Below are 26,067 nucleotides of genomic sequence, written 5' to 3' on the forward strand. Positions count from 1 at the left end.
ATTCATTGAGATTATAGTGAGAAAGAAGATTTATTTTACGCGACTTCTTTGGTTAAATGGCTGAAGAATGGATCGTATGAATGTCAAAGGGTTAAAGTGCGCATTTCGCCTCTGGAGTGACATGCCTCCATGGGATACTGCCGATGCCGGGTTAAAAGTTTGCATACTGCAATAGCTGCCTTCATACTTGGTACATATATGTATTAAATACAATAACGCTGTAATTAATATTACAGCCGAAACGAACTGCATTGATTTGTGTCAACATAGTCGATCAAATGAACGCTGAACTTGTTTTTGGCCATAACGAAAATAAACACGATAGTATATTGACAACAAAGGCAATAAAATGTCAATGTACTTTAAATACTTACTCGCGTCAAGCTGCCAAGTCTCGTCACCAATCAACAACTACTCTTCATTCATCTGTCACTCCAGTTAACGTCGTTTACGATTTACTTACCCATTTAAAACTAAACACCCTGATAAATCACCCTCTTATTTCTGAAAACATTACACACCTCTATAAATTAGTTCAGCTGTAGATTCCATGCGTTCCCAACTGAGAATTGCATACAAAATAAAAATAAATAACCGCTCGTGAGTTTATAAATAATTAAGATTGTGGAGCCGATGCCCAATGGAGCCGTCTGTGTTATTATAGCTACGGAATATAGGATAACATGGATTTCACGCACCTTAATCCATCCGCTTCACCCAATATAGCTCCTACTTCATAGATATAAAGATTAGTTTGACGTGGTAGAAGGGTGTACAGAATGCGAGACTGAAATATTCTTGAGATTTCACGAGTCGACGGGCCGAACGGAGCGAGACGCACGCGCCTGTGCGCGGAAAATATCTAAAAATACTTACACGTTTGTTTTTCTAACAAATAGAGTGTAGTATTTTGGTATAGGGACTAGTTTTCGAACCTACTGAGGTTAATCAGTGTTTAAAATGTGGAGTGATAGCGCTTTCTAAATTGAAGTGAATATGTGTCGCCAGTATGATTTAAAATAATAGTCAAAAATCCAATTTTGTAAAAAACGATGATGTGAAAATTTTCTTGTGTAAACCTATTTTAGTGTGGTGCTTGGAAATACATTACTTAATTTGGATTACAGTGTTATGTGAGAATGGTAGCCATGATTGAGGTAGCAGAACGACCGAATAATAACTTTTTCAGATCATTCCTGCCTGTGAGTTGTCAAATAATAACATTATACATAAATTCCTGTATTACCTAATACTAAAATAAATCATGATTTACGTTATCTGGTAAGTCACCGTGCCCAACAGTTAGCTAAAAAGACGTAAACAAATGGATCAGAAACTGACTTTGAACTTTTAACCTCAGATATCCTGCGATAAACTAATGATATCGCATTTTAGGAAGTATACATAAATCACAATTATTAAATTCCATAATTATGCTGCGGCAGAAACAAAGAAACTATTCATAAAATTTCTAAATTTGAATAGCAGCCAAAACATCGCCCTTGACTAATTTATCTTCTAGACAGCAAGGCGAGTTTTTCGTTCGTAGTTCGTAACAACTGTCGTTAGTTATGTAAATTATGTGTTATTTCCATAAGACAATTTTATCACTATGAATTTATTTATTCAAACTTCACACTCTAGTCGCATTTAATTTTGTTTCATTTTATTAATCGTTTGCTTTTTGTTTTTCAGGCAGTCAACTCACCTCCGGTGCCGCACCGAGACATCTCGGGGGCTTCCACGGGGGCTTACCGCCCCTACAACGGGGACCATGGAGCCCTACAGCACCAAGTCATCAGAGCTCCACAACCGGCTGATACAGAACGCAAAAAAGACAAGAAATGGTCCATCGGAAAGCTCTTTAGACGAAAAAAGAAGGACGATGAAAGTGGATCTTCCTCCGAAAGTGAAGAGGGTGGCAGTTTGCGCTCCACGTCTAAGAGGAAATCTAATAAAAAGAAGAAAAGAACCCCTGCAGTCAACAACTTCGACCACATAGTTATAAGAGAAACTAGACGGGCCCAGAGCTTAGCTAAACCCAATGGTCGTGATTTCAATGACGATGGAGTGCTTTCTGACCCATCCGCTGGCTTCATCAACTACCGACCTAAAACCAGAGAAGTTCAAGCGTCAAAAGAGTCACTAAGCTTGCGTGATAACGTTTCCACCGGGTCAGGAAGAGTTGGTCCAGAACCTACGATGAGAAAAACAAGGAAAGGACGTCTAAAAGCCAGAGTTGAAGCATTGCGGAATAGCATGCGGGCAGAATCGAGTAGCGACGAAGAATCCTTGAAGTCGTCGAATTCATCTTCAATGGTCCGATTCAGAAGCGACGACTCATTGATGCGTTCACGTGACAGCTCGCTGAACAAGAGGTCACGCAGCGCTCGGAATGAACGCTACATTAAAAGACTCTCGAGAGACGAGGAGAACCAGCTCAACAAAGAAGCCGAACTACTGCAGCAAGGATACACCAAAGCTGAAGTGGAAATGCTTACACGAACACCCACAAGCCAAAGCAGTGGTTACGGCACCTGCAAACGAGAACAGAATAAACAAAAACCTGAACTTAGCAACGATCTAACCCGCCGACCAATTAAATCCGAATCAATATCTTCATTTCCATCAACTCAAAGTTACCCATCATCAATTAATTTTAATGCGAAAATTAACAACGAACATATTAACTACTCCATACCGTTTCAAGGTAACTTTGTCAAAGAACCGCTTTACGCTAACAATAACAGGGAAAAATCTGTGCCTCGCCCTGAAGAAAATACAGATAAAGTCATGTACGTTAAGTTTCCTCTTGGAAATGTTACTAATATTAAAAGGGAGGAACGAGCCCCACCAGTGCCGCCTCCTAGAGATATGCATAGAAAAGTCGCAACCCCTATATCGATGTACTATGAAAACCATTCGGTAGTATCCGATAGAATGGGCAGCAACCAAAACATTACGCACGGCGTACCTAACAACGACTTCGAACGAGTAATGAGACGGAGTCAAGAGAGAACGACCAATCATGGGCCTAATGGACTACGTCGACCGATATCGAACTCGGAAGACCACCTTGCCATACAAAACAACGAATACTTGCAACATCTGTATCAGAAAACTGAACAGCCAAGAAGGCCAGCATCAGTTTCCGCTGAACCTAATCACTATGGAATTTATGCTTTTACACCACCATGGAGAAATAAAACCGAACAACACAATATAGTTAAACCCGAACCAGTCCAAACCAGGAATGATTTCCTCTATTATGCTGACCACAGTCCCAGGTCACGCAGACCTATAAGCATTAAAACTAGTCAAAACGGTTACGAAAATCAATATCTTAGCGATTCACAAACATCAGTTAATGTCGCTGAAAGTGTCTATCGCAGACCGAGAAACGCTTCTGAATTTTGGAAGAAATTAGACGATGCCGAAAGGCAGAAAAAACAACAGAACATCTATGCCAACACTAGAAGCAACAGTGATCATGTAAGGAATACACCCAGAATGCATCATTATTCAGAGGGCAGTAATAGTATACCGAGTCATATAGAAAATATTGATATGCAAAATAAGAATAGAGCAGCAAGTGTTGATCAGACACGAGACGTTATAGACGGTGCCAAAATGTGGAAAGCAACGACCGAGTATAAAAGGTCGGTCACCGTTGAACCGCCCAAAGCGGTCACTTCCCCGACCTCCAAAACACACGTCCGTCATAAATCTGACACCTTTGTGACTAATAGCTATCAGATACCTTCAGACGATGATAAGAGCTCAGAACGTCGCAAGTCAACGAACCTTGATGATGCTCTTAATGAACTTGAGGCAATTTACAATAGCTTAGGTTTAGGAGACGAAGACCTATTAGACAGGGCTGAAAGACGAGAGTCAATGACTCCGAAATACAATGACCACTTCAATGACTGGAATGGAAATGATGACGAGGTCCAGTTAAGAAGTCAACTGTCAACGCCGCTTCGGCGGATATCTAGGAGATCAACACTGCCCGATAAATTGCAAGACGATATGGCATTCCGTAGAATGAATTCGTTCTCAAAAGACAAGCCAAATTTGAAGGAAGCTCAAGCACAAATTAGTTACATGCTTGCTTCTCCGGTGTACGTACCTTATGCTTCAGATGACGAAAGATATTCGGGGCGTGACGAACCTGATATTGTTCATGACGACGTTGTTTACAGAAATATAAAACAAACGAACAACCGTTTGAAAACACTTGAACCACAACCACCTTTTGGAATTCCTCTAGGACCAGTTTCTCCTGCTCCTCAAAGTGACTATCTCCATGCGACACCTGAAAGTAAGGGACGCTCACGATTTATTCCTAGGAGATCGCCAGATCTTGTGTCAGATGATTTAGCATACAGAAGTTTAAGGAAAGACGCTAGACATTCATCGTTGTTTAATGGAGAAGATTATGGTCACATAAATAATAATCACAGCTACAACGAGTATCCTTACACTAAAGAGTCTGCAGCTAATCTTAAAAAGAAACGAGCAGTTAGGTCTCTTTCAGCTAACATTTTTACTATGATTCAAAAAGAAATCGACGACGCACTTAATATGAGCAAAGTAGCAACGCTGCAAAAAACTCATAGCAACAGTGACGTCATGAGGCGCTTGCGGGACACTTTCGAAAACAACGACAACGAGCCAGAGCACTATCCTCGAAATAAGGTAAAGCAAAGGCATAATACTGTTGGTCTCTTCGTCAATAACTCGCACTCGCCAAATCATCATTTCGCAAAAGACGATTCATACATTCATAGTGACGATAAATATCTCCCCAAACCTGCATCTTGTGATAAGTCCAAAAGTTCATCCCCATCAAATCGATCACCACAAGCTTCTAAGCGATCGTCTAAGGACGAATTTCAGCAGGTACTCACTATGCTCGCACAGGAAGCAATGGACACTAGTAATAAGTTAGGTGTAGCTTTAGCTGAACTAGATAAAAATAGAAATAATAACACGGAGAAAAGGCCAGACATAAATACCAAGATATCAGACAGTAGGTCTCATTTCTTGAATGGCCTAACCAGTGACTGCTATGATAATTCTCAACCAGAAATAAAATTAGTCAATGTACATTCTGAGGTTGTGAGTGAACCCACTAACAGGCTTGTGATGTCTGATACCGAACAAACAAAAGGCCAAAAAACAGAAGACAGTCTTCTTGCAATATCAGATCAGTTACACAGAGTAGAAGATCAACTCAAACATAGCCATGAAAAAGAGTTGAATTTTGACGACGAAAGCTTACGGCTTTCAAGTTACATCAATAAAACTGAAGAGCCACTAAAGGCACAAGAAACCACAGTTAAGACTCCAGAGAAAAAGCTGGTACCAGAAGTATTCCCATTAAAAGTGCAGAATGACTCTATCAAAGTTGAACTAAAGAATCAGAACGATTCTGAATACAATAATGAAAGAAAATTATCTCCACCTAAAATGAAATCGACCAATCCATTCTTGAATTCAGATGAAAAATTACAAGAAATAAGCGAAATAAACGCCTTTAAAGAATTGAAAGACGGCATCTCTGATCTGATTGCTGGTATATCTCAAGTTAATGAAAAGTTGTTTGTTCCTAAACCACCAAAAGATGACGATAGCGATAAACCCAAAGTAAAGGGTATTACTGAGGCTAGTAAGCAATTGAGCCAAGTGACTCAAGAAGTGCCAAAACCAGTACCTAATAGAGCATCTGTTAATTTATCAATTTACGAAGACGATTTAGAAGTAAAGAAAGATGCCGCCGATTCTGCTGAATACAATTCATCCGAGGAGTTGGCGACAATATTCAATTTAGATGGCAATCTAAAACTGCACAGTGTTGATCAGAAGGAACCTGAGAAGGTGCGAGATGAGCTAAGCTCACCAAAACTAGTTCAGACAATGAATCAGCAACTAGGCCGGTTGTCCGTGGATCGGATAGACGAGCCGGCGAGCCAAGACCTGCCAACTAATATAGTACCGTGGCGAGCAAAGCGGCAAAACAATTCACAAAGCGAATCACGAGGTATGTGGCCCATTATCATGCATGGTGTTTGGTTTTCATTTTAACCATCGCTTTTTGTGTTTCACGTTAGATGTAACTTTCGCAAGCACAATCATAACAGCCGAGTATAAATCATGGCTAAATAAATTAGGCATGATATTTTTGATGATGAACATGTAGGTCACGCTAAAAGAATTACCACTACCAATAAAGACCAAAAATAAGTTCAATTCAATACATTAATCCACCAAATCAGTTATTTAGCAAACATATTTCAGATGGTCTTAGTGAGGTTTCGTCAAGTGTGGCCTACATGTATTTATAGGTAGACCTGAAAGTACGAATAACTAACGCATAGCACTCTCAGCATCAACAGTCAACTTGGAAAAGTTGACCTCTGTTTCACGAAACATTTGTCGGGGACAAGCACATGATTGTCACATGTCGTCGACAATGTGCGGATTGAGACATATGTCGCCGCGAGATATACTAACTCGCGGCGACATACCGCTCGCCGCGGCAATCATGTATTAATGACATAACCCTGCTGGTCCTTATCCTGCTGGTCCTTACCTATATATCGACTACTGGCAGCCATATTTAAATTTCAGCCGAGCTCAATAATTTTTATAAGATAGGTGAACCTTTAAATTATTCTGACCCCTGTCTGATTTCTGATTTGTTACTTTCGATGCTGTTAGTGCTGAAGTATTGGTCCTCGCAAAAGTACCCCGCACCAATTTGTTTGATTCTAAGCCCCTTTATTTCGGCAGGCGACTTGAAGCGCGATTGGCACGATGGCACGTTGATGTTAGCTTGTACCTACACCCTGATGATATCCCAACACCTGGCTGAACTGGACTGGCTGACGCTGTTGGGCTTGCTGCTCGCCGTCGTCACTATCATCGCTATGCTAATTATTTAGGCTGGTTTTGAAGCTCGGCCACACATGCGCGTTTTGAAAGCGTACCCAGCGTTAGCGGAGCGCAATTATAGCGGTGCGCCGGACGCTGGCGTTGCGCCCAGCGGACGCCGGCGTGAACTAACGAGCGCGGATTGCGAATCCGCGCACATGCCGCTCTGCTAACGCTACGCTATCAAAACGCTTTATTTGTGGCGGAGGCTTTAGTGTCACGCAGACCGATCGGCACGACCATGACTATGAAGTTGATGTTGTCGTCCCGGACCCGTCCGCTTTACTCTAAAACGCTCCCTGAATGTAATAGATAATTAGTCCAATGCGGATCGCTCTGCGCGGTCGTTCCGCGTGACACTAAAACCAACCTAACACATTCAGGGCCAAGAACCCGCCAATTATTGAAAATGACGCGCTTGGCGTTGAATTTGTGCGCGTTTTGTTTTATTGCGAGCGGTGAACGCGTGCGATTGATTCGATTGAAAGAATGTAGGAAAAGGAAAGATGTCAGTGCGCTTAACGCTGATGGGTGCGTAATGGTCATTAGATTATTAAGCGTTCGTCGCGTAATACAACCGTGCACCATGTTAAGGGATGTTGTAAACATTGTTTCAATAAAATTTATTGCTTCATTTAAACCGTAGATACCATAGGTACTATGTTGCAACTATTTTACTACATCTCCTTAACATACAACTCTAACATTTACGAAATGCTTTAGTTTAAGATATTATAGAGCTGTAATCAAAAAACAACACAATAATTATTAATTATGAACATCACGCGAGTATAGAAAATCACTGAACATAGACGCCTATTTAACCAACCAACGCTTAAACCCGTTCACAGTCCAATGCTCACATATGGGCCACTGCAAAACTGCCTCTACCACAAAGATGTAAGGTTGGTAGTTCGTAGTTGGGATAGTGAAGGTGTTAAAATAGAATGCTGTAATTTATTAATGTCAATTCAATCTAATAACTTAATATTTAAAATTGTTCATAATCATGCCGTGAAGTATTTCCTCAATAAAATACTTACATCAATTAACATAACTAAATAATTGATACCAATCAAATATTTATTCGAATCATTTTAATAACGATATAAATTTGAATCATGAATCAAGATACGTGATTTTCTTTTTAAATTTTTAACATATTTATTCATCAAACATTTACTTATGTTAGACTTATATTGACCGGGATATAGACCGTGATTACCTTTTTGATTTTTGTCGAGCTCCCGATATTTCGACGCAGTTGCATGCATCATGATCACGGAAAACATTTTTGTTCACGGTCTATATCCCGGTCAATATAAGTCTAATGAAAATAACCGTGAATCATTCAAAACTCTTATTTACTTATGTTGTTTTTTTTTAGCTGTAGCTAATTTGTATTTTAGCTGTGATGTCTTTTACTTATTATTAATGAATGTATCAGTGAATATTATGTGTTAATTTGGTTTTACTTAAGTACCTAATAGTAGGTAAATCTTTAATCAAAACTAGGTTAGTTTTATACTATTGATTTTGGCTTTTAGTGTTTTAGAGCATGTCTTTTGCATGGTATTTTATTGTATCGTATTTTACTTATGTTATTATTTTTAATTGATCGAGAGTGGTTAAGAGTTCGTAAAATTAAGAATAAATAATGTGTATAATCCTAGTTTAACTTTTCTATTATTAGAAGCACATTACCAGTAACACATCATCTAAAAATAAAATTAATCTTTTGAAAATAAATGTGACAAAAATGACTTTTGGCCACTTTCGTTAAAGACAATTTGTAATAAGTATCAAACTGTTAAAATGGGCTTTAAACCCTGATTTATAAAATGGAGAAACCTTGGTAGGATAATTTTGTGGATTACTGTACCTACTAGAATTTACGTGTCAAGACAAGAATATAACTTTGATCCCAGTGTATGTACACCGATGTAACCGAATAAAATTAAGGTACATTTTTAATTTGTGTGCAATCATAATGTAGTGTAACTTCCAACTGTTCCAATTTTAAATTGACAGAGACAAGTAGCCATGCAGACTGGCTGATATTTTATATTTAAAGTAATTTGCCTCATTTGCTAAATAGCCTAACTTAAGAAATGTCAAAGAGCCGTGAAAAAAAAATACTTCCTACCTCCCTCTCAATATCCAGGTATCGTAGGCAATTTTGTTTTTCGTGGTAGGCCCTCATTTTAGCTTTGAAGTTATCTATATTAATAATTATTTTATCCTATCGCCAATGATATACTGGAACAGGGATATACCTATGTCGTGATGTTACTAGCGAGTTTTCTATAACATTATGGTCTATTTCTAGGTGAAAACTGATGCCTGCGAGAGCTCTGCCAACATCATACGCATAAGATAATATAGAATCCTTTGGCACATATAGTTTGTAAGAAATACGAGATTCCGTACCAAAATGTAAAGTATAATTTTAATTGTTTGTTACCTTAACAATTTGTACCTATTGTATTCAAGCTTATGTTGTACAGATTAGAGATTAGGGGATATCGCTGCTTTGAAATCGCAAAGAGAAATTATTATTTGATTTTAATGTTTCTTGACAGAGTCTGATGATGCTAAAATGTTTTTACATACTTTTTTTTTAATACCCTATGCTTTTGTGTTAACATGTATGCCTTTTCAAATGGTTATGTATGTACCTATCATATTCCTACCCTACATAGGTATTATTTATGTACCTATAGCATATTCCTACCCTAGGTATTACTTAATTATCTTATTGGTATTAAAAACTACCATTTCTAAACGATTTTTAAGTTAAATTATTATAGTTAAATATTGCTTCATAAATTTCTCGTGATAATTTAATAAATATAGGTACGGAGATCTCGCCACCAGTCCGATTAGCACATCGGTTTATGAGTATAAATATGACTGTTAATAGAGATAAATAAATAATAAGTACTTCAGACTTTTTTTTAAATTATAAATGGGCTTACTCTTGGCCACAGACTAGCCAAAGGCAAAGACGTGGCCTACGATGGATGGCGTGAGCTCGCCCAGAAGATGCCTGTTCACTCTTCATCAAAAAATACTCTCACATTAGCAATACGTAAGTCCTATAGGACCTATACCTAATATTGTATCTACATCGAATTTAATTTTGATTCTTCAATAAAAAAACCGGCCAAGTGCGAGTCGGGCTCGCGCACAAAGGGTTCCGTAGCAGCAAATATAATAAACTTATTATGTCAATTTATACACCTGCCAAAATTACAGTTAAATCAACCTATCTCAAAAACTATAAGAGATACTTTGATCAAACCAAAAATCGTTGAAAGAGTTAATTAGCATGCATCACCTCTATTTTTTTTAGAATTTTATACCCCGTAGTTATAAAAATAGAGGGGGGGGACATACTTTTTACGACTTTGAGAGCTGATATCTCAAAAACCGTTCACTTTAAGAAAAATGTTTTTTAGAAAACTTTATATCATTTTAAAAGACCTTTCCATTGATACCCCACACGGGTATGTACATCGAAAAAAAATTTTCATCCCTCAGTTACATGTATGGGGGCCCCACCCCCAATTCTTTTTTTTACTATTTAGTGTCATAATTTTGTAGCGGTTCATACAACACATATTCCCATCAAATTTCATCACTGTAGTACTTATAGTTTCCGAGTAAATCGGCTGTGACAGACGGACAGACGGACAGACGGACAGACGGACAGACGGACATGACGAAACTATAAGGGTTCCGTTTTTGCCATTTTGGCTACGGAACCCTAAAAATAACTCTAAAGTGACCTCCATGTAGAAATATTTATTTTGGTGCACATGGAGATTTGTTGTATGGGAATTGAGTAACGCCATCTAGGTACAGAGTAGGTAACATTAATCAGTATGGAGGGTCTATGGAATGGACCCGTGGAATGCACATTGACAGTATTTATTATTTATTTGTCTCTAAGAATACTTACATACTACCATCATGTCGATGTTTTGTAATTATTTCTGTAATCTATCCTATTAAGTGACATTTTAATCTGTCTTTGTATGTAGAGGCTTCCAGTTATTTTTAAGGAGAGCGTTATTTATATGAGAGAGTTATAAGTTGAATAAAAGTTTCAGTTTTATTATTGAGTTGTTTTATTATGATCTTCCTGAAGCTCTTGAATAAAAAATTGATGTATGTGAAGTAAAGTAAAGTTAAATACCTAAATCATCAGTTACCAGTAAACTTAACATAGTTCGGCTAATATCCTATCAAAACATGTTGGTAATAATTACATACTTAGATTGACATATTTATTTTTATATTACTTAATTTTCGTTCTTCCAGTGAAATCATTCACTCAAGCACACAAACTTTGTCAGTAGAAAAAAGGCGCGATATTCATCTTTCCTATAGAGACAGTCAAGAAATTCTTCCTGCCTATGTGCATTTTGTCACATGTATAATTAATTAATACATATCTACAAGCTCAGGGAATAATATACAATAACAAGACTGAGTTAATACCTAACAAAAATTTCAAAGTAAGAAAATGATTATCGCGCCATCTAGGAGCTATTTAAAGTATTATTTGTAAGTTTGACTAGCGCGCCATCTATACATTTATGCAGGTATTAGTTGCAAAGTCATAAAGCAGGGTTGGTTTTGCTTATACGTAAGCCAATTAAACCTGTGAGAATCTAATAGATGGCGCTGACAGTACGTTTCGATAATATTAGGCATATTACATTATAGGTAGAGCCCAGTCTATATTATGTTATAATATGAATAAATAGTAATACACTGTTCAATAAAATAATTGTTATATGTTACCTTCTATTAATTTATATTTGTTTTAAAATATTATTTTAATATTTATTTCTATAGCAACACGAAAAACCTGTATTCTCACGGCAATGGCAACACCGAAATAACTGTCATATTGTAAGATTTGTAAGAATCGAGCGTGTTGTGTATTTTGCAAACGAATTGTTGAGTATTTTTGAATTAGTTCATATTTTTGGGCTTGTGATACTTTGTTGTTGTGGGATTTGTAGTGTTTAGTGTTTTTACCAATGTTACTCTATTGTATCAGCGTGCGTTTATTACATAGCGTATAAAACATCAGCCTACTTTGTTCGAGTTGACCTGCTTCGACTGTGATTTTAAAAAGGTAACGGTTTATTTATTTATCTTTTGCACTAAATTTTCTATTAATTAATTATGAAGGACAGCAAGTTTATGTCGTAGTACGCACTTTTCTAGTATCAGCGTATGTACCATTTTCCTATCAATTTTGCCAGATAAATCTGTTGACTGTTTGATACTGAATCTTTATCAGTTCTGTCCATTACTGACTCATCATTGTGTGAAGTAAATACTTGTTCGCCGGTTGAACAAGTCGACTATTAAATAGATGTGTTTTCAATGATTTCTTGAAGTTTTACGATCTTTAAATGCTTCAAAACAACAATGACTGTGCAATATATAATAACATGCAGAGATAATCAGATAAAAGTCTTATAAATTCAAACTAAGCTGCACTATGTTTGATAACACAAAATGAGGAAGTATTATCCTAAACATCAAACTTTAAAAACATAGTATAATAATAACATTAATAACATTTGGACACTGTTCTTTCAAATTAGGTACCTGCATGAGTTAGCTGTAGTATTTTTCACCAACAATGAGTTCTGTGACAAAAAATTCCAAATTATGCATACTAATAGTATGTTTAACTGGCATAACATAGTCTATGTTTATGCCAGTTAAACATACTAAGTATATTTAAGAAGCCTCATTATGTCCATGAAATAAACTCTAATGAGAATTTATTACCAATATTTCATTAATCTACCTTGATTAATGAAATATTAATTTTGTCTTTACTATTTTGCCATACTTGTTTTTCATAAAACCCGGTAAATCTCTTAAAATTTGTGCCTTTCCGATATCCACAAGTAAAAATTCAGATTTTTCAACAATTTTTTGATTTTATGCTTAAATGCTTAATGCTACATGTTTGTAGGTATGTTAAATATAACAATAATTTGATGATGCAACTTTTATATTCAATATAATATGCCATTCATTGTAACCATACTAATCTGTGTAAATTGTTATTTAATGCATGTTAATTATAAGATGTAATGTTTTGAAAAGAAGTTGCCCGCCGAGTTTCTTGCCGGTCCCATAGTGGATACCCCCCTCCCAACTGAGGGGGGACTGAAATCTTCTCGAGGCTGAGGCGTAGGGTTAGAGCCGGCGTAGCTTTATTTGACGTTCATATGCGCATTGTAATATGCCTACTTGAAAAATAAATATTTCATTTTCATTTTTTCATTTGTGTTGGCCTACTTGACCTACAAATGCATCTAATACTAATATAAGTTTTATATAAGCAACATTTTAATCACACCATCTTTACAATCAGCATAAAAAAACAGAACTCAAGGTAAAAAAAACATAACTTTGTTCTTGAGAAAGTATGCATGTGTTCATATTATTTAATACTGCCCACATATCCATTTCTGCTGCTACCTGTATTGCTTCAACGAACCACACTCCATTTTCTACAAACAATTCTTTTGGGTCACGGACACAGACCAAGGAAATGAATCTTGACCGCTTCCTCTAACTCTGACCCCTTCTATATATAACTCACATCTAGAGATGGGCGCTGACGGGTAAATACCGGGAAAATACCCATATCTACCCAATCTACCCGGTATTTACCCGTATCTACCCAAATGAGCGGGTATAAAAAATAATCTATGAAATTAAAGATTATTCTTAATTTACATGACTGAAATATATTTTTCTACTAAAATAAATATATATATTTGACTAACTAATATTAAAATGTTAACAGAGATTCCAAATATTCCATATATCATGTGTTATTTACCACATTCAATTAAAAAGTTGTATTCCCCAGATGTTTTAGGCCCACTAAGTATTCAAATAACTTACTTAACTTAAACACGGTGGACAGACAAATTCAAATTCATTAGCCAATGAGGTCACAGCTTTGCAAAACGCCAGGTAGTTGCATCCGTATTTAAAGGGTGCAATAAGTCACTTGACCGGTCAGTTACTTTTTTTTATTTTTATTTATGGGATACTTATACTTTAGTTTGTACTTGCACTTGCTTTGAATTCGGACTGTAATAATGCCTTCTATGTGACTTCGGCTAGATAGTAGGCTTTACCAAACAAACAGCAAGTAACATTTTAGTGCTATAATTCTGGTTTTCGACGCTAAAAGCTACTATAGATGTCGTATAAAGGTTTTCGCGTGACCGCCTGTCGTATAAAAGCCTCCAGTAACACCTTTTAGCTATATAAGCTTGTACCGCTAAAAGGTGTTATTAGGAAGTGATGTAAACGTTTATATCACCATTTTATAGAGCCGCTATAGGCCTGGTCTATAACAGGATCAAATATGACTACTATAGGTCTATATTATTGTATAATAGTGTTAGGAATCACTGCTATGCAATCAATTTGCGCTACTAAGGTTCCCGACAAGCCGCTATAGTTGTTGCGTTATACAGCTAAAAGGTGTTATTAGGAAGTGATGTAAACGTTTATATCACCATTTTATAGAGCCGCTATAGGCCTGGTCTATAACAGGATCAAATATGACTATTATAGAACAATATTACTGTATAATGGTGTTAGAAATCACTGTTATGCAATCAATTTGCGCTATTAAGGTTACCAACAAGCCGCTTATAGTATTTTTAGTAGTTGTGTTTTAACAGATTTAAAACCTAACTATACCACTATTTTGGGATATAGTGGCTTTGGAAAACACTGCTATAGTATTTAACACTGTATAGTAGTGATATGAATACCATTATAGAGCTATTTTTATAATGAAGTTTTCAGGATACGTTTATATAGCTTTGAAAAGGTTATAGTCGTTTTCTAATGCCTTTTATATCTCATCGCCGTATACGCCACAATGACTCTTTAAATATCACAGACCTGTTGAATAATGATTTCGGTATCTCTTTTAAAACACAATAGCGTTATAGCTGAGTTTACTATATGTTTTATAAACCAAATCAGATATATAAGAGTAGAAAACGATTACTTTTAAATGACAATTTTGACCTTAAAAGGCTGCTTTATGGTGTTTATACATCGTAATTATGAAATCAGGCCAAAGATGCGGTATCTGGTTCCGTACAGTGTTTTTCTAGAAATTAACTTTAAAAATAGGTACACATAGCGACCAATTGTAGTTTAGATTTGTCATACTAAAAAGAAAACAACATTTATTAATACTGTTTAAAAGATCTTTCTATAGTAAAACATTGAAAACAAGTATTGTTTTCTATATAAAGAACTTATAAGTTAAACTGGATCATAGTTAAATTCTCATGCAAACCTAATTGAATCCACAATGGCAGGCTTATGGCAGTGAATGCGTATGATAAGTGATATAGTCGAACTGTAAAAGCGTATGTTTTACTTCTTGGATCCATAGTAGAAACTATTGTGCCAATAATTTTATTGTATTAAATTATATTTATTTATTTTATTCAAAACATGTATAAATCGAGGGCGCATTTAAAATACTCCATTAAACTAATATTCTTTTAACGGTAAAATTTCCATCGCATACCTTTTTGCAGTAATGATGGAAGTATATGAAATCCAAATTATTTTAATTGACACTAAACTTCACAAGTTCACACGCCACTTTTCGTTCAGTTCCTCGTTTAGAACAGTTTTTGTTAAATATTACACACATTAAATTATTTTAGAAATTTCGCATTAAAAGGGACGGCAACTGCTATTATAGAACAAAATAACCTGTATAACGGAATCTCAAATGCTACTATAGCATACATTGATACTATAATAGCGTTACTGTGTCCTCTATGTCAACAAATTAGCACAATAGTCATCATTACATCACCATTATAGACCTTAAACGTCACGGATGATACTGCTATAGGCCTATTATATCACTAAATGGCTGCATAATTGCGCCAAATCGGCTCTACAGTACCAATATAGACTATTTATAGGACCATTTAGTGTGATTTAATTTGGTGTCCTCGACCACTATAGGACCAGAAATTGTTACTTGAGAGGAACTATAATAAGCACACAAAATTTCATCCCCATCGGTTCAGCCGTTTAGGAGGAGGAGGTAACAAACACACAAGCATGTCAATGATATTTAACAAATTCCTTATTCAATACAAATACTTAGATATATGTTTATAGAACTATATTAATAAAATATAAATATATTATACAATACCAAGAAAACATTTTTTCACGATTAAATTCAATTTATGACCCATTTTATTACAATATTTATTTATACCCACCCATTAGGGTAGAAAAGGTAAATATCGGGTAGATTGGGTAAATACCCGGTAAATACCCGATATCTACCCCGGGTATTTTCCCGCCGCCCATCTCTACTCACATCTTCCTGGACTGTTACCGTAATTGCCTGATTTGAATGTGACGGACCACTAAATCATATGCATCAATTTGGAAGTCAACGGTCAATTTATGACTATTTACTTCCTTTTTAAGTTTTGATGTGGGTTTTTTTACTTTTTTTACAAGTCAAATTGTACTTAAAAAAGCACTAGTTATGTTTATAGCTTGCTGCAAATGCCATTATCATGGTAAAATTATATCCAATGCCACATCCAAATATATTTAGTGTAAAAAAACTATTTAAATAATATTATAGTTATAGCCAAGAGACATTGAAAGCAAATTTTTGCACCGAAGTATTTTTATGATTATTGGTTTCATTTTCTTTCAACCCATTATTTGCCAATACCCATTATTTTTTCTTGTGGAGGCCCTATGCACTTATGGGGTGCCCTAGGACAATCAACAATGACAACAATTATTTGCCAAAAGTGGCACTGAAACTTTGTGTAGTTTCATGTGCTCTATAGGGGGCTCTCATGGGGTAACCCCATATAGGGGTATAGAGCACATGAAACTACACAAGTTTCAGTGCCACTCTTGGCAAATAATTGGTGTTGTTGTTGATTGTCCTAGGGCACCCCATTTGGGGTACAGGCGTGATTGTATTACTGGTAAAACATTGAAAATCGCGGGATGACTATAGTTTACGCGCAACGAGGCGTATCTTATGTTACCTTCCGATTTTTGGCTTCACGCCCCCCCTTAAAAGTATTTTTCCAAGACATTAGACTGACGTCAGACTTATTTAAGTTGTAACATGTGTTTGAGTGGGATAGGTTATTCTATTTGCTAATTTTGTGACATTAAACTTTAATACAGATGATAAGATAAACAGTTTATTATTGTTAGATACCTAGTCGTGTTGTTATTTTTATTTTACCTAAGTATGAGCACGTGAATAATTTAAACATGTGAATCTTATCTTATCAACATTTTTTAGGGTTCCGTAGTCAACTAGGAACCCTTATAGTTTCGCCATGTCTGTCTGTCCGTCCGTCCGTCCGTCCGTCCGTCCGTCCGTCCGTCCGTCCGTCCGTCCGTCCGTCCGTCCGTCCGTCCGTCCGTCCGTCCGCGGATAATCTCAGTAACCGTTAGCATTAGAAAGCTGAAATTTGGTACCAATATGTATATCAATCACGCCAACAAAGTGCAAAAATAAAAAATGGAAAAAAAATGTTTTATTAGGGTACCCCCCTTACATGTAAAGTGGGGGCTGATATTTTTTTTCATTTCAATCCCAACGTGTGATATATCGTTGGATAGGTATTTAAAAATGAATAAGGTTTTACTAAGATCGTTTTTTGATAATATTAATATTTTATGAAATAATCGCTCCTAAAAGAAAAAAAAGTGCGTCCCCCCCCCTCTAACTTTTGAACCATATGTTTAAAAAATATGAAAAAAATCACAAAAGTAGAACTTTATAAAGACTTTCTAGGAAAATTGTTTTGAACTTCATAGGTTTAGTAGTTTTTGAGAAAAATACGGAAAACTACGGAACCCTACACTGAGCGTGGCCCGACACGCTCTTGGCCGGTTTTTTATATATCATAATACAACACACATCACACACGATTAACAATTTCGTATTCTAACAACCCCTTCATTGCTAAGAGTGGCTCTGGAACTTCAGGGGTTTCATGTGCTCTGCCAGTTAGGTTCACTGGTATTTTGAAATATTGGGAGATCGTTCAAAAGCAAAAAGGTTAGGTGAGGTCAAGGCCTCTTAATAGTTTTAATCCTATAGCCTCTATCACGGTTAATATTATTTATTTATCTATTTATTAGAAAAAAACATGTTTACATGACCTTACAGTATAACCAATGCGTCACGAAACTTAGATAACAAAAACAAAGAGAGAAGAAGAAAAAAAAACAGAGAACAAGAAAAAGAAAATTAATCAATTCATTTGGGCGATGACGTCACAGCGTGGCTCCGTTGCGTCGTTTGCCCCGGTGTTAGATTGGAGGTTGCCCCGGAACCGCCCAAAAACCACACTTTTCGGCCAGAAGTCTGCGCCCAGTACTATGAGTCCAGTATAATAGTTATTTATTATACAAGAGTGCAAAGTTGTATTTTAACGCCGAGTGTGGAATTGAAAAACGAGCAAGCGAAATGATTCTATAGTTGAACCACGAGCGAAGCGAAGAAGAATAGAATCCTGAGCTTGCGAGAACAAGAAAAAATACATTTGCACTCGTGTTAATCAAAACTTTTCCCCTCACTATAGCGAGGAAAGTACAACGCAAAAAAACGCGTTTATCACTGCTTCCAGTAGTTCCACAGGTGGTAAAACATCTTTATCACTAGATTAACCAACTTTTATCAATTTTAAAGCAGAAAATTTGCCTCTATTCAAGGTCAAATTACTTTATCCACTAGTGGATAAAATGCGTTTTTACCCGCTGGTATTAAAGGACAAAACACGTGTTTCCGAGCTAGTGAGGGGAAAACACTTTTACCAACCAAACTGTCTTTTTTAAATTAAGGAAAAATGGATTAATTTAAAATTATGCAGTATCGCTCGCAGACGTTTCTGCTTGATAAAAAACAATTCCAAACTTCCTTTACTATCCGCCCTTGACCCACCACAGTCATGACCTTTCAACAGTTTCAACCTCGTTCCACCGATCCACTTTCATGCACTATGCAGTTACGATAGTCGATAAGCTAATCGGACGATAGTGATAAAACTTTAGCACTTTACTTGAAGTAGAGAAAGCCATCCATATCCATACTAATAATATAAAGTGTGTTTCTTTGTTTGTCCGTCTTTCACGGCAAAACGGAGTGACTTATTGACGTGATTTTTTAAGTGGAGATAGTTGAAGGGATGGAGAGTGCCATAGGTTACCTACTTTTTTCTCTTTCTACCTCCCCCCCCCCACTTCCCTAAAAAGGGGGGGGGGGCGTTTGTATGAAGCATTCCGCAATTTTCGAATTTAAGGCGAGCGAAGCCGCGGGAAAAAGCTAGTTGAATAATAAAGATAAAAGTAATTAGTACGAATCGAACCATTTGCGGCCATTAATATGAAATACATTTTAAGCTACCATTGTATAGATCATTTTAACATCGGGAAAAATTACAAAGGTATAGTATTAATAAATAGTACAAACAAACAACAGCGAGTAAAGTTTTCTATGTAAAACCTTTATGCTCTCCAATTTTATTGGATCTCAATGTTATTTCAAAATATTGTTTAAAATCTAAATTCGATTGTATAGTGGCAGGGGGCAGCGTTAGTAAGAGCGTTGTCACATTATCCGATCCGATATCGGATGTAGGCAGACTGATATGATATATCCTAATTATCCTATGTACATTAAATGTGTCATCTTTAACATCTGCCTTTTACATCGTTTTTATTTCTACATCCGATATCGGATCGGATAGTGTGGCTTCAGGTATTTTTTGTACCCCCTTGTCCGTTATAACCTTTTCATCTGTCGAAAATTTTGCATATTTTCTTCTCCGAGACATCTCGGAGATCAGGCCCCGTAGCCGAAAGGCATTTCCGCGACACGAAACGAAAACGAAACGCCGCGAAAGGTAGTCTAACTCTGTCGCGCCAATACGCAAGAGCGATAGAGATAGATAGCTACGAAAGATATTATCGTGAGCGTTTCGTGAGCATTTGTGCATTCAGCTACGCACACAGTGGATTGTCTATGGATTGCTGTGTTCATGACCATTAGATACTGCCCTCAAATTACATGTGTTACGAATGTTAAGGTCAAATCATATCAGAGTCCGTCTCGGTTCAGTAAAAACCGGTTTATTAATAGATCGAATGGTCCGAGGATGTTATAGGGTTATAAAAGTACCTATGCCCCAGCACCGGTAGTCTTTATGTCGACGGCCGATCGCATAGTAAGACAGGTGATTAGGTAGATCTTATTATTTCTGTGTAATGAATGTTTTGATGGTATTTACTTAGTCATATTAAATCAATTTATATGTATGATACTTGGGTTTCGTTTGGTTGCTTTAGTTGCTAGCAAGGATAAGGAACGAGACAATATAGACTAAAAAAATTACAACTTGCTTAATTTTGCGATCGGTCGATGACATGTATAATCTTCTTTTATGTTATTAATTATACAGATATCTCGTAGAAGGCGACTGTGGGATATAGGTTAAATTGTGGCGTAGGCGAGAGGCTGGCAACCTGTCACTGCAATGTCACAGTTTCGTTTTCTTTCAACCTTATTTGCCAAGAGTGGCACTGTAACTTTAGCAGTCTCATGTGCTCTGCCTACTCCTTTAGGGGAAACAGGCGTGATTGTATTGTATGTATGTATCTTATTAACTCCGGCTTGCTTAAAGCGCCACCATAGCTAAATATGTTGTTTTCTAAATCGCAGGGCTGAATTCAGCACATAACCAACTTGATTCTGATACAGATACTTGATACAGATACAGACATGTATTATTATAGAACAGCATCGCTGTATTTCAAATTAAAGTACTACTACTGCCTCTGCCTATATACTTCTTTTGCAGACTCATTCCCCCATGTTGTCATTTCATCTATCCTCTGTTTCTATTTCATTGCGTTTTTCCTCGTTTGGACACGCGCTTTTGTTTATTTCGGTTATTTTTTTTACCTGCCTTTAGGCACTGGTCCCACTGCGAGCTAGTAAGCTATGAGCTATCGGCTACAAAAACGAACAAAAGATAAGCACCCCCGTGCAAATAAAAGAGACACGGCGATTTTGATAGCTCACCGCTGGGCGAGTAACTATAAACATTGCCGTGTCTCTTTTATTTACACGGGAGTGATTATCTTTTGTTCGTTTTTATAGCCGATAGCTCATAGCTTACTAGCTCGCGATGGGACCAGTGCCTTACCATTACCTGCTGCAGGCACTTAGGTTACAACATTTGTTGTATTTTAAAGAAAAATCGGCAAGAAGTTTAATAGTTTATTAAGCGCTACTCTTGTAACCTGAGATAATAAAAAATATAATATTTTTAGTGCTTCATTTATCTTAGTTGATGAGGAAAAATAAACGAATGCTACAATGCTAACTGAATATATATTACATATTATTATATAACGAACTAGTTCAAGTTAAGCCTAGTCTGGTACCTACTTTTTTTATGGGATAGGAGGCAAACGAGCAGACAGGTCGCCTGATGGTAAGCGATCACTGCCGCCCATGAACACCCGAAACACCAGAGGTGTTGGAGGTGCGTTGCCGACCTTTAAGATGGGTGTACGCTCTTTTCTTGAAGGTTTGAAGGAATTTAATTGCGGAAATGAAGCACAAAACTCAGATAAATTTATGTCAACAATGTCAACATAGTTTGATCTTCCAACGGCCGCGAAATTCATTCGACGTTCAAAATATTTCCATATCTTAATCAAGTGACTTCCTGAAATACCCAAGAAACCTTCGTGCCGTAGCGCCATCTTGCGACAAAAGTGCAAGGTCACAATAAAACCGTTGCAGCTTGTGCAGTTCTTTTATTGCTTACTGTAAAATTAAAACTTTAAAAGGAAATTTATTTTATTTTTGCAATCTTTAATCTTGCATTACGTCTTGTTCCTCATATTTATGTCTAAAATAAACAATATTTTATGTTCACATATAGGTATTTGGAAAGTAAATCGGTAACGTTAAAATAATATCCCGCTGTTCACGATACAGGGGGCCGATTTTTGAATCTCACTGTCACTAAAATACCGGTATTACCGGTTGAAAACGGTGAATTGCCTATTATTTTCAGTGACAATTTTCTGAATTCGAACGCCGTGAGACTCAAAAATCGGCCCCCAGAAACAATGCTTTCCAGTGTCAAATTATCGTTTTCTTTTAGCTTTTTCTTACGTTGTTTCATTTTATTTATGCCTTCTATTCCGGTCTGTTGAGTAAATAGACTTTTTTATATCAGCCGAAGTAAAAATAATATTTGCATCATTTTACTTTGGCTCATAAAAGATGTCCGTGAGTCAGTTCAGAGCAATGTCGCTTTCTTGCGTTCCAATATCTTCGTTTCCAATAAGAAAAAAAACCCTGTAGTCGACTCTGTTCACCCAGCTCAGATCACCTGGGTGAATTAGGTAAACTATAAATATACTTTGTTCACCTTAACGTCATTGTCAAATTCGAGCTAATGTTTTCGTTTACTCTGTTCACCTGGGTGCATAAGGTTAACTAATCGTGTACTTTATTAACTACGACCAAATGCAGGTGAACTGAAAATATATTTGATATGCTTATGATCTTACCACATTTATTGAATTGACTTTAATTCGTTGAATAAAAAGATTAAATTACAATGAATTGCCCAGGCATTTTATCATTCTTTTTTTTTATATACTACCTACTCGTACGTCGGTAGGTAATAGTCATCGGCGGTACTCGTTGAGCCCTGGGAATCCTTCCCTTCTGACCAACACAGCACACAGACTACAGTCTTATATTATTGTGCTGCTGGTGCTTTCTGTAAGGTGCATGTACTTCCCGTGCTGGGCTCTGCTGTGATGTGCCCCACCACATACAGATAAATGGAATTATTGTGCCCATACCCTTTTTGGACATAGTTTAAGGAATTTAAGGGTCATACCCAGGTCACTTAGTTAACAAACGAATACATGAATCCATATACAGTTATACGACTTACCATTAAGTCGTATAATTGTAACTAATGTGGGTAGGTAGGTTATCTGATTTCAATGTTAAATGCTTAACGGTCATTGAATCTGGACTATGTACTCTACAATGTACTTTCTTATATTAAAAAGTATAGTACCTAAAAGTAAATAAAAGTAGTAATGTGTAGGTCTACTCGTAGGTGTATTGTACCTAAATAACAACAAATGCGACTTTAATCATACAATTCGAGTTATCATCAAACACTTTCTTGGTTTAAAATGTCCTTTAATTAATGGTAGATTTATTGCCGTTAAATAATTTCGTTTCATGTGTTTAACAAGCGTCATCTCGTAGGCGATAGAGTATATAGGTACCGATGATTCCAAGCGGGCAGTAGCGGAACTAACTAATATACCCACGTCACACATTTATGTCAATAATGCCGGCTCCACATAGTCGTTATAAGGGCAGTTACAGACTAGCATTTTTTTTAATGAGCGTTTATTTAGTTACACAGGCAAACGTTTAGCCGCACCAAAATACGCTTGTGTGTATTAGTCCTAACACGTTCAAAATATTATTTGATGAGGTAATAGATGTACAATTTAGTTAAATTTATAAAAATATACCTATTCACCTAAATTAAAATTACCTGGCTTGCTAGCTTTATATCGATTATCAAAACCGTACGGATGTTCATGAGCAATAGAGAGGCAAATAGCATTATGTTTTCAATGTGTTGTGATGTGATACTTATTGCTTTGTTTTTAAGATCTTGGCAGTCTTCATACAAAATAAGACGTCCTGGAGAATCCATATACAACCTAATCGGTATATAAATATCGTTACCAAAACAAGAGGCATGGACCAAAGAGCATTGAATCACTACGTTTTAGCATGGACTTACGGAGCTAATTTGTGATGATTGAAGTAAAAACATGGGATACATTCACCATCAGATAATAATTCCCGAGGAACTCAAAAATATCTGAACAAGCCTCTAACGCCTAGGTAATAGAGGCGATAATATTTGATCGTAGGTATGGTACATACACATAGATAGGTATAACGTTATAATAACGTTGTGATAGGTAATATAAATAAAAAACGTTATTTCATGCACTTGCTTTATTAAAAACTGAAGCGGCGTAACCTAGACTTGGCGTCACGAGATCTAGTTAGATCCTTCAGCGATAGACGGTCCTCAATACAGTCCGCAATGTAACTAAAACCGAAGAGGCACACTGAAAGGTTATGACAAATGGCGCCACCTTAAGGTTGGCATCAGTCTTAAAATTCATAATCTGTTGTATACAATCTGTCAGATTAATCTGAAAATTCATAATCTAAAGAAATGTGTGTGGAACTCCTTGCACTCGATTTGATTTTTTCAGATTATTAATTTAAAAACTGTGTGTGACCTACGACGACTTTTGCACAGATAAAGAATAAGATTTTTTTTTTAATGATTACTTTGGCCACAGACTAGCTCAAGACGTGGCCTACGATGGAATAGGATAGGTACTAGATAGATTTTACTCTGTAGGTTTTTGTAGGTATTTATCCATAATACATTACACCCCCGGACCATGCCAATGTTATTTTATGTGTGAGAACGAGAAGATATTTTTTCTCCCTCTAACACATGAAATAACGTTTACCTACCGGTAATGTGTGGGGCTAAATATTACACCCATGAAGTATTAAGCTCTCATCAGGACTTGATCTCGGGGCCTCTTGCTACCTATTCCCTGTAGTCTTACCGCATAGTTTTACCACTTGAGAATTTTCTTCCCAATAGACTTACTGATAGTAAGACTGCTTTTTTATACGAAACCAGATGCGACAACTGTTTCGACGGAGCCCCGCTGCGCTGCGGGGCTCCTACATTGTTTGCCCTTCGGGCATCTGTAGGTGCCCGACAAACCTAATCTACCTATTGCCTAGCCCTTACTATCAGTAAATTTATTGGGAAGAAAATTCCTAGTGGTTCAACTGGTAAACTACGCGGTAAGCCTAGAGGGAATATAGCCTCCTCTTGCTTCGTAGGCGGAGTTACTACCGAGAAGGCTAAGAGATTGTCAAACCCTTACACACCTCCGATTGCAGCGCCACTTATATATTGCTTTATATGTGCTATTCGTCAGGATTCGCAACATTGTTCTCTGTACATTTGTCATCCTTATTACAAGGGCATAAAGTCTATGGTTAGTTGCATCGAGTGTTGCTGTTAGTACCTACGCGCTGGCGGGATAAAATTTCAGTGTGCTTCCTCATTAAAAATGTAAATCAAAATATGCAATTCCCGATTTCGCATGCGAATTTACATTGCTGTCTGCCCTTAATATGACGGAAGATGCGATATTACTTAGCAGCATTTTATATTTTCTTATGTTTGATTGTCTCTACATTAGTCGCTAAAGATCAGTAAATAGGCCCCGCCTTATCTATGACATTTTGAGACCTTTCACTAGCGCCTCTAGCGGCGAATTCACAATATTATTTTTCCTCTGGCCAATTTTTTCTTGCCGTTAAATCTGAATGCAAATATTATTTATAGGTTTTTACGACTTATGAGACCTCGACCTATCATGTAAAAACGTTTTTTTTTTATAAACACGATGAAGTCATTATGATGGCACTGTATTATGCAAAGAAAACAGACTTCTGTGGGCGATGACAAACCAGATTGCATTTCTGTTGGCGTCTAGCGTCGACGATTGGCATTACCTACTACAGTTCCTTGAGTAAAATTTACCTACTACGTTTGTATTGCTGTTGACATACAGTGACGTCACGTCATCGTACCTAAAACACAAATGCAACAAGGAGGTAAGGGCAGGTAAAACATTGCGTGTACTCCACAAGAAATGTTTTTCAACACATTTGAGAGGAAAACACAGCGGAAAAAAAATATCAAAAATCCATTGTTTTTTATTAGGTTACTTTATGACCACACGCAAACACTAAGTTCAAATGTAATGTCTAAAGAAAATAATTTACAATTTCCGCGAAAAACTATTCTCAAATTTATTTTCAGATTAGTTTACCACAGATACAACAAA

The 26,067-nt window shown here is 36.7% G+C and overlaps 2 protein-coding genes across 3 annotated transcripts in view; both read left to right on the forward strand.

Annotated features, from left to right (window-relative positions):
- The first annotated feature begins 825 nt into the window (after positions 1-825).
- LOC125231840 lies at positions 826-9,892 on the forward strand. 2 transcript variants are annotated; one of them, XM_048137419.1, is made up of 3 exons: positions 826-1,202; positions 1,696-6,046; positions 9,269-9,892. In XM_048137419.1, the coding sequence occupies exons 1-3, from the start codon at positions 1,140-1,142 to the stop codon at positions 9,277-9,279; spliced, it is 4,425 nt and encodes a 1,474-aa protein (XP_047993376.1). In that variant the 5' UTR covers positions 826-1,139; the 3' UTR covers positions 9,280-9,892. The 2 variants fall into 2 exon arrangements, with proteins under 2 accessions (XP_047993376.1, XP_047993375.1); XM_048137418.1 differs by lacking the exon at positions 9,269-9,892 and adding an exon at positions 6,799-8,175.
- A 1,989-nt stretch (positions 9,893-11,881) lies between these two features.
- LOC125231690 overlaps positions 11,882-26,067 on the forward strand; it is a 359,160-nt gene continuing 344,974 nt past the window's right edge. Inside the window, 1 exon segment of the mRNA XM_048137216.1 lies at positions 11,882-12,091. The gene's annotated coding sequence lies outside the window, so the exon portion shown is untranslated.

Source organism: Leguminivora glycinivorella, chromosome 12 (genome assembly GCF_023078275.1).
Source record: "Leguminivora glycinivorella isolate SPB_JAAS2020 chromosome 12, LegGlyc_1.1, whole genome shotgun sequence".
NCBI classification, from domain to species: Eukaryota; Metazoa; Arthropoda; class Insecta; order Lepidoptera; family Tortricidae; genus Leguminivora; species Leguminivora glycinivorella.

Bases quoted from the DNA above. Each gene is read 5' to 3' on its own strand.
- LOC125231840 (XM_048137418.1), top strand. From the start codon at position 1,140: ATGGTAGCCATGATTGAGGTAGCAGAACGACCGAATAATAACTTTTTC. The intron at 1,203-1,695 runs GTGAGTTGTCAA...TTTGTTTTTCAG, and splicing joins TTTTCAGATCATTCCTGCCT to GCAGTCAACTCACCTCCGGT. The intron at 6,047-6,798 runs GTATGTGGCCCA...TTATTTCGGCAG, and splicing joins TTCACAAAGCGAATCACGAG to GCGACTTGAAGCGCGATTGG.